A 10,364-nucleotide genomic window follows, 5' to 3' on the forward strand; every position below is an offset into this window, starting at 1 on the left:
CATATTATCATGACAGTGGTTGCTTGTGGTCATGAGGTCGATTGCAAAAAATTTCGGGAATTTGCCCATGAAACTGCGAAATATTACGTTGCTAAGTATCTTTGGTACTATATGCCTCCTACAGTCCACAAGTATCTCATTCATGGAAATGAAATTATTTCAAAAGCTTTATTGCCTATAGGACAGCTAAGTGAAGAAGCTCAAGAAGCACGCAATAAAGACTTCAAAAATTATAGAGAACATCACTCCCGAAAAAATAGCCGGAAAAACACAAATGCAGACATTTTTAATTTGTTCCTATTGTCATCGGACCCCGTTTTAACAAGTCTGCAAAGAGTTCCAAAAAAAAAACTTCAATATCTGCCCCAGGAAGCAATCAACTTACTAAAATCCCTAAACACACCAAATCAAAGTGGCATTGATCTGACAAATGAGAGTGATGAAGACGAAGAAGAATAAATTTGTATTTCTATTATTTATCTTAAATGTTAATTAGTACAAAATATGTATATATATGATCCAAATTGTAACGTTTTTATAAAAAAAAAATTAAAAAAGGAGTTTTTATTGGGCGTGTCTTCATTTTTTTTAAATGTGCAAACTATCATGCTCTAAGTAACCGTGCAGAATTTTCAAAATTTTGAAATTTTCAAATTTTGAAATTTCAAAAAAAGTGGGCGTTTTAGTAGGCGTATCGAGTGGTCGGGTTTAAAAATATCTTATGAATGGTCTCCCAAGCTATCGTGCAAAATTTCAGGTTCCTAGCTGTAACGACTGATTTGATGCCACAAATTAGGGCATTCTGCCCCAGTGTGCGCCGCCCGAAAGATTTAGCCAAATCACGACTGACATGTAGGTACGTACGTGGGTTCGTTTGCATATTTCTGGCAATATCCTCGCCAGAAAAAAGCAAAGCCCTGTTACACATTGACCTTATTTATTTACTTTCTTTATTTATTAAACACTCAAAAGACGACGAGTTAAACATTAAAGGAATCGACGACGACGACTGACGATATAAACAAAAAAAAATGATTGTAATTCTTGACTTTTCAAACTGACATAAAATTTGTTTTAACAACACAAACAAAAATTTAAAAAGGTAATTACATAACTCACAAAAGCAGTGGAATTAAGAGACAAAAGGGGTAAAGGAAATAAAGAAGATATAGGTATAATTTTTCAATTTACATATGTATATAAATATATATTATGTATATAGCTAAATATAGATAATTAAAATTTTTTTTGTCGTAAAAAAAACCTAGGAGCTTGAGTTCATAGACAGGAGGATTGTTTTCAGTTCCCTGTCTGGAAAAAAAATCCAGAAACATTACAACAAAACCAAAAAGAAACTAGCCGCATACCCAAGACTGTTGCAGAAAGCGGAATTGGAGCAAACCGGTAGCCATGGGTGATAAGGCTCCGGTATCAGTCGTTCTTTGGCTTCCACACAGAGAAGAAGTAATAAGCAGCTAAATTTAAATTAAAGAAGTGCATTTATAGTGTTTGCTATTAAGAAGCCAGTGAGTCAGTTAATTATTAACTAATCGGCAGCCCAGTGGAGGTGGCGTCCGGAAACAAATCCAAGGGTCGTGGGTTCGAGTCCCAGGCTGAGTCGACGAAAAATATAATTGCTTTTTCTCATAATAGAGAAATTGTAGATTTTATCAGTTGGGAGCAAAAAGAAATGGAGAAGGAGAAAAAGTAGGGGTATCGAAAGATACCTCTGCCAACATATCATTGCGGTGGTGCCAGCAGCGGTACCAAAAAGAGCCGCAACAACATCAGGTCAGGCATCTGACCAGTGGATGAAGGCTACAAACAACAAAAAAGAAAGATAAAGAAGCATATCCCAAACAAAGTGGAGAGGACCAACTCTGCTAAGCGGCGGGACATGCGGAAGGAAATGGAGAGTGGTAAAGGAGGAGTTACCACCGAGAGCGAGTTTTCAGACTACGCCGAGTCTGAAAAAACTGAATACGTTTCCAAAGGTGGAGAGGGGCTCTTCAGGCCTCCGAATATGGATTTAATCCTATCGGAGCCAGAGCCAGTCCCGCCGACAACGAAGGCTTTGGAGGTAGTGGCGGACCTCCAAGATGAAACCGAACTGGTGCAGGCCCTGCAAACCAAACAGGCAGCTATCAGCCAGTTCGAGTAAAGTCTCAACAAGCTCAAGGAGGAAATAGAGCCCCTCCTCACTGCACTTAAGCTGAAACAAGAGGCGCGCCGACAGGAAGAGGCAGCGCAACGCCAACTGCAACAACAACCACAGCAGCAAAAACAGCCACAACCCAAGCCCGCTCCCAAAAACACAGGAGCGGAGCAAAATAAAAAGAAGCCAGCAGCAGTGACAGGCCCAATTGCTGATGGCCCATCGATCTCGGCTAAGGCCAAACAGCAGCAACAACAACAGCTACAACCAAGGCACTAGGAGCAGCAGAAACAGCAGCAGCAGCAGCAGAAGCAGAAGCAGCAACAACAACAACAATAGCAACACCAGCAACAACCACAGCCCAAAAAAGAGAAGGTGCCACAAATTAGGACCTATCGGGTTGACCTGCAGGACCTGAAACAGGTATGTAAGTCGACCACTAAGGGCAAATTTGTAATAAAGGTTTTGAATGACAACGAAAAGCGTTAATCGGTACAGTGCTTCTCACTGGCCGAATACAATTTACTTAAAGGCGTGCTCAAACAGGCCACCGCTGAGTTCTTCAGCTACACGCCTAAGAGCGAAAAATTCAAGACGGTCCTTCTGAAGGGCATAAGTTCCTGCAAGGAACCAGAGGAGCTCTTAGCTGAGCTCCGGCAAAAAGCCACGGACGATCTCGATTTTATCGGGGTCAAGCCTTTTACTACGGTGAAGTCCAGGCGAGGGGGTTATAGGCTGCCAATGTTCCTGGTAACATTATCGCCCCAAAGCAGTTTTGATAGTGTGAAGAAAATCACATCTCTCGACTATCAAACTGCACGCTGGGATAAATTAAAAAGGCACGACGGCATTTTACAATGTACGAAGTGCCAGAGGTTTGGCCATGCCAATGCCAACTGCAATATGCAGTTGCGTTGTGTCAGGTGCGGAGAAACCCACAAAGTAGGAGAATGTAAGCTGGGGAATGAGCGGGTTGAGGATTTGACCCTGCTCAAGTTTGTCCTTTGTGGAAACCAAGGGCACCCGGCTAGCTATAGGGGTTGCCCTAAGGTCCAAGAAATTAAACAGAAACAGGCCAGTCAAAAAGCCGAAATAAGTCGAAAAGTTCGACAGGCTCCAATATAAAAATTCGTAGATCCCAAATTCTCTTACGCCCAAATGGTGTTAGGGAATGGGAACACGAGACAGGCTCCACCAACTGTTGCCCCAAAGGCCCCTGTACCTAAGGCACCAGAGGTGCAGCCTGACATTGTAGCCTTGTTGTTGAGCATTCAAGGTCAACTAACAGGACTGCAAAGTCAGATAAAGGAGCAAGGCAAAAGGGTAGATCATCTCTACTCTTTGTTGCCTGGCCTGGTGCATTTTAGACCATAATGGGCGCGCTGCCGGAGACGCGCCTTAAAGTCCTTGCTGTGAATGTTAATTCGCTGATTATGATTGAACGAAGAGCCAATATGTTCCAATTGTTGAGAAGACTACAGTCCCGATGTGTTTATGGCTAGCGAAACTAAGCTAAACCACAAACACAAATTGACTCATAAAAATTACAATAGCGTAAGAAGAGACCGGCTCGACTCCACTCAAGGGGGCGGTGTCACTCTCTTTATACGAAAAGGCATTAATTATAAAGTCATATACAACAATGAATTGCGAAAGCTCAAGACGCTAGAAGTTTGCGTTGTATGCATCTTTCTCTCTCAAGGAAAGCGGATGTATATGATTGCGGCTTATGCGGCTGGAGCTCCGCAGATCACTTACTTTGCATCAAAACTCGAGATTCTTTTTAGGGAACTTAAACTGAGCTTATAAGAAAACTATTTCATCTTGGCCGGTGATTTGAACGCAAAACATGAAGATTGGGGAAATCAACATAGTAATCCCAGAGGTAATCATCTTTTTAATTTGATGAATCTTTACAGCGTTGAATATGGCGTCGACCTGCTGGCTACTGAAAGGCCATCGTATCCAAGAAGCGGCTCCTTTCTGGACCTTTTGCTGTACGACACCAGACTGACAGTTACAGACAAAGTGGGTAATCACCCTCGAAACTGCTTACAGACAGTCGAGTACGACAGTGATCACTGCGGACTGGCTGCTGTAATGCAGGTTCCGAACGAACGCGTGGAGTTGGAGGAATACGTTCCAACGCATTCTTACAATTGCAGTAAGATGCGGTGGCCTCGTTTCACCAATGCCCTAGCGAGAGAACTTCGTTCGAGTGACATAGCCCCACCAAACAACAGAAACCTGAAAAATACAGAAATTGACCAACACTTACAACAGATGGACGAAACAATAAAACGAACGATGGAACGGACAATCCCAAAGTACAAAGAACGGGACCAAATGGACGCTTACAGAAACTCGACAATTGACTCACTACATTGGCACAAGAGTGGCTTACTGACAAGACTCAAAAACTTGCACAGACGACTTACAGACCCACGCGACTTGGAGGTTAGGGCACTGAAATCGTCAATAAAAAATGTCAATCTGTTGATTAAGGAGAACTACAGGCTATCAATTAACAAGTACTGGGACCGCAAGATCCGGTCAGTTAATTCGAGTGACCCTAGTATGTTCCCCAAAATCAACAAGATATTCAGGAAAAAAAAAGATAATGACCTTCCGTGTCTTAAACTCCAAAGAACTGAAGAGAACAGAAACGTACTCAGGACAGCGCAAATAGATCCAGAGGAAGCCATCTTTGACGATGACTTTTACATAATTGAAGATCCGAAGGAAAAAGTGGAGGCGGTGGGAGCTGCTTTCCAGCAAGTGTACAAGGTGAATGTTAGCATTCGCCCCAACCACGACCTGGAAAACAGAGCCCTACTTAATCACTTTTACCTCCGTAATGATATCACACAATGGCGATCTGAGAACCGCGGTTTCATGCGGTTCAATGACGATTCCTTGGCAAATGCCATAATCGCCGAGCAAACGGGACCAAGTCCCTTGTTAGTGACGAAGGTTGAGCTTCAGCTCATCTTCAACTCAATAAAAAACAAAAAGTCAGCAGGTGTCGATGGTATATCCAACGTTGTACTAAGACATTTACCGACGGAAGCAATTGACATTTACACCACACTCTTCAACAATGCACTGAATAATGCATATTATCCAGTGCATTGGAAGACTGCTGTGGTTCATCCTCTCCCGAAAAACGGAAAGGACAACTCCAACCCGTCAAATCTTCGGTCGATAAGTCTTCTTCCGAGCATCAGCAAAGTTTTCGAAAAGATCATTAATAGGGCTCTGACTAAGTGGGCTGCGGACAACAAAATAATTCCGGATAAACAGTTCGGGTTCAAGGCGGGTCATGACACAATTCATGCTGCGTCTAAACTCGTTTCTGATATCCAATGGAATAAATCAAAACAACAATGCAATGGTGCTGTTCTGGTTGATTTGGAAAAGGCCTTTGACACCGTATGGTTAGAGGGTCTTTACCTAAAACTGAGCAGGCTTGGCATTGTTGTATAAGATGTCTGTTAGTGCATTCTCTAATAGCATATATTGATATTGTACTGTACTACTCTAGATGTATATACACATAGCACACACGAGTCATGAGGAGAGAACGACGAGTCGAAGCAAGACCGTCTTAGAGGAAAGAACTGCCTGGCTGTGTGATAAAATTATAGATTAAATAAACCATTCCGATATATATATAAGTCTAAGCGTGTTTCATTATTTGGCCGAATAGCTAAATACTACATGGCGCAGCGGGTACAAAATCGAAGTTGAACTAAAATCAATTTATTAAAAAAAAAAAAAAAAAAAAAAAAACCAACACAAAATTTAAGTGACGTGAAAGAAGATAAGAGAAACACGTGAAAACAGCAACTATGGACTTCCCAAAACCAGAACACTTGAATCTTGACGGCAATCTGAAGGAGAATTGGAAAAGATTCAAATCACATTTCGAGATTTATTCGACTGCAACAAAAACTGATGGTGAGGATGAAAAAATACAAGTGGCAAGATTTCTGAGCTGTGCGGGCACAGAAGCTATAGAACTCTTTCATACCTTTGAGCTTAGTAGTGACGAGCAAAAGAAAATTGAAAAAGTTAAAGCTAAGTTTGAGGAATACTGTAATCCGCGAACGAATGTGGTATATGAAAGGTACCGATTTTACATGAGAAATCAAAAGGAAGGTGAACCTTTTGACCATTTCTTGAAAGAGATATCAACTCTGGTAGAAAGCTGTAGCTTTGGAGATGAAAAGAAGTCCATGCTGAGGGACAGAATCGTCATTGGAATAGCAGACCATATCATTCAAGCACAACTTTTGAAAACGAGTGAGTTGACCTTAGAAAAGGCAGTGGACACGTGTCGAGTGGCGGAGATGACAGGAGTGCAAAGCAAAATCATGCAAGGAGAGGCAGTATCAGGGAGAACAGCATCCGCAGTGGATGCAATTGGAAAAGAAGGGGGAAGTAGAAACAAGGCAGAATACCATCCTAAAAGTAGTAAAAATAGTGTTCCTTCTAATTTCAGATGTAAAGAGAATGCACAGCAGTTAGAGAAATGGGGCGAGGGAAGGGGACAGTTCAGCAAAATCAAATGCACATTTTGTAGCTACACACATTTGAAGGGCAAGTGCCCAGCGTATGGAAAAAAATGTGCCGCGTGTGGAAAAGTTAATCACTTTGCATCAATGTGTAGGAAACAAAAACTTGTGAGTGATGTTGCGGTTTTGCAAGAAGATGATGATTACGATAGTGATGAATTATTTATTGATGCAATTAAGTCGTATAAATCGAAAAACACGTGCTGGACTAAGTCTTTGACAGTAGAAAATACAGAGGTGATTTTTAAGCTAGACACAGGGTCGCAGGTAAACATTTTGCCAAGGAAATTGTTTGACAAAATAAGAACTCAGAATAGGCTCAAGAATTATGCTGTGAAATTGGAAGCTTACGGGGGTTTTAGACTTGAGGTAGTTGGAGCGGTAGAGTGTGAGGTTAAGGACGGAAACAAAAAATATAATATGCAGTTCGTAGTGGTGGAAAAGGGATGTCAGGCATTGCTAGGTTTGGAATCATGCATGGAATTAGGGGAAGTGGCTCGTATAGACAGTATAAGTCAAAGTATGAAAGAGAAGTTTATAAAATTGAATGAAGATATATTTGAGGGATATGGATTTTTCCCAGACGAATGTCGATTAGAGCTTAAAAAAGATGCACAACCAGTGAACAAGTTAAGGAGACATTAGGTAAAATGGAAAAAAGGGGTGTAATTTCAAGAGTTAATGGGCCATGTGAATGGTCTCATCAGATGGTAGTAATAGAGAAGAGGGATGGGACCTTAAGAATTTGCCTTGATCCAAAAGAGTTGAATGCGGCCATAAAAGATGAAAGGTGCATGCTACCTACATTTGAAGACTTTAGAAATGCAATGAGAGATTACCAAATATTTACGGTATTAGACTTCAAAGAAGGATTTTGGCAGCTTAAACTGGATGAGAAGTCAAAGAAGTTGACAGTATTTAGTACACCATACAGTGGATGCTATAATTTTAATGTGTTGCCGTTAGGAGTAAAAGTAGCAGCAGAGATATTTCAAAAAATAAACAACAAATATTTTGGGGCATTGCCAGGAACATTTGTTTTTGTAGATGACTTGATAATAGGTGGGAAAAACAGTGAGGAACATGATGAAAACCTGAGTAGAGTACTGCAGAGAGCCAGGGAGTTAGGAATTAAATTTAACAAAAAGAAGGTGCAGTTTAGAGTGGAAAAAGTAAGGTACTTGGGACATATATTTTCAGCTGAAGGTACGACTCCAGATCCGGTAAGAGTTGAAGGGATCAAAGGTATAGAAAATCCAAAGAACCAAAAAGATTTACAGAAAATTCTAGGAACAGTTAATTACTTAAGACCATTCATCCCCAAGCTGGCCGATATGATAGCACCATTTAGAGACTTATTAAAGAAAAATGTGGTGTTCACTTGGAATGAATTCTATGCAGGGGCCTTAGAACAAGTTAAACAAGCAATTGAAAAAGCAACAAAATTAAATACGTTCAACCCATCCCTACCGACAGTTATACAAGCTGATGCTTCAAAAGATGGTTTAGGCGGCTGTCTTATGCAACTAGGAAAACCGATTTGCTTTGCTTCGAAAAGCCTCACTCAGACAGAGACCCACTACGCCCAGATTGAGAAGGAACTATTAGCCATAGTTTTCGCATGTAAGAAATTTCATGAATATATCTATGGGTGAAAAGACGTATTGTATACAGATCATAAGCCACTTGTATCAATCATAGATAAGCCGTTAGGAAACAATTATTCAACACGTTTACAAAGAATGAAAATTAAAATTATGATTTATGACTTAGAAGTGAGATATTTACCAGGAAAGGAGATGCATATAGCAGACTTGTTATCACGTAGTTCGGGAATGGATAAGGAGATAAATCTAGAGGATATAAGAACAGAATACATACATTCAGTTAGTTTAGGAGAAAGATCAAAAAATTTGTATAAAAGAGAAACAGAAAAAGATAGTGTATTAAAGCAATTAACTAGGTATTATAGAGAAGGTTGGCCGTTGTCTAAAACTAAAATACCTGAGCAGTTAAGGTTCTTCTGGACTATAAAAGATAAATTGTATGAAGATAATGGATTAGTATTTTTGGAAGAAAGAGTATTTGTCCCAAAAAGCCTCATAAAGCATGCACTAGACGAGTTACATAGGAATCATTTTGGAATATCAAAAACTATAGCACGGGCTAAAGGTATATTTTACTGGCCATATATGAATAGAGACATTGAAAATGTGATAAGTCGATGTCAAGTGTGTGAAAAATTTAGAGCCGCGAACCCACAACATAAAATGATATCTCGAGAAACACCAGAACTACCGTATCAAAGAGTAGGTTGCGATATTTTGGAATTTAAAGGAAAGCCATTTTTGGTCATAGTAGACTATTTATCAAAATGGTTTGATCTTAAGGAACTAGACACAAAGTCAGCTAAAAGTGTCGTTAGGGTGATGAAAGAAACGTTTTCGGTGCATGGGATACCAGAAGAAGTAGTTTGCGATAATCAGCCATTCAATTCATATATATGTAGGCAATTTGCAAAAGAATGGGATTTTAAATTCACGTACGCAAGTCCATTTTATCCAAAATTAAATGGAATGGCGGAAAAGGCCGTGCATACCGCAAAGTCGATTTTGAGAAAATGTTTAGAGAGTGGAGGAGACCTTTATCTTACTCTGTTAGAATATAGGAGTACAAAACTTGCTCATTTGGACTTTTCACCATCACAACTGTTAATGAGTAGAAACTTAAGAACTAAACTCCCAATAGCAAAGAATCAGCTTAGGCCTAGAATATTAGAAACAGAAGATCTAATTAAGATGCAGCAAATTAAATTAAATCAGATAAACTACTATAATAGGAGAGCGAATAGAAAAGAATTAGAACTTAATAAAGGAGATAACGTGGTGTACAGAAAAGGAGTAGTTTGGGAGCCAGCTAAAATAAAAGAAAAAAGTAACAGTCCAAGGTGGTATGTGCTACGCACTGAAAACAATAAAGTAATTAGAAGGAACTCAGAACATTTGCGTAGATCATATAATGAACCAAAATTTAGAAATTTAAATGAGGAAGAAGAAAACATGCATAGGACCATAAACAATAGCGACTTTATGAAACAAGATTTAGAACAGCAAGGTGTTTCTTCGGAAAATTCAAAACAGGACATTAACATACCACAAAGTATTCCATCCTTGCAAACGCAAAATCACTACCAAACTCGCTATGGGCGAAGCGTTAAAAAGCCAATTTTTTTGGGAGATAAACGTATAAAAAAAAAAAAAAAATGAATTTATGATTGAAATACTTAATATATAAAAGAACAAAAGTAGTGTTAGTTACAAAATATGCATCAAAAAAAAAAAAAAAAAAAAAAAAAAAAATAGAAAGAATAGAAAGTATTTGCAAATATGAACAAAATGAATTCGCGTGTAAAAAAGGGGAGATGTTGTATAAGATGTCTGTTAGTATATTCTCTAATAGCATATATTGATATTGTACTGTACTACTCTAGATGTATATACACATAGCACACACGAGTCATGAGGAGAGAACGACGAGTCGAAGCAAGACCGTCTTAGAGGAAAGAACTGCCTGGCTGTGTGATAAAATTATAGATTAAATAAACCATTCCGATATATATATAAGTCTAAGCG

General features: G+C 39.5%; 1 protein-coding gene across 1 annotated transcript; it reads left to right on the forward strand.

Annotated features, from left to right (window-relative positions):
- The first annotated feature begins 9,002 nt into the window (after window positions 1–9,002).
- Window positions 9,003–9,998, forward strand: LOC129945082 (uncharacterized protein K02A2.6-like). The gene has a single exon (XM_056054743.1). It carries the CDS (start codon window positions 9,003–9,005, stop codon window positions 9,996–9,998), a length of 996 nt encoding a protein of 331 aa, XP_055910718.1.
- Window positions 9,999–10,364: the final 366 nt, after the last annotated feature.

This window comes from Eupeodes corollae, chromosome 2 (genome assembly GCF_945859685.1).
Source record: "Eupeodes corollae chromosome 2, idEupCoro1.1, whole genome shotgun sequence".
NCBI lineage: Eukaryota > Metazoa > Arthropoda > Insecta > Diptera > Syrphidae > Eupeodes > Eupeodes corollae.

What these genes read in the sequence shown, in the direction of transcription:
- LOC129945082 (XM_056054743.1), top strand. Translation starts at nt 9,003, where the DNA reads ATGATATCTCGAGAAACACCAGAACTACCGTATCAAAGAGTAGGTTGC.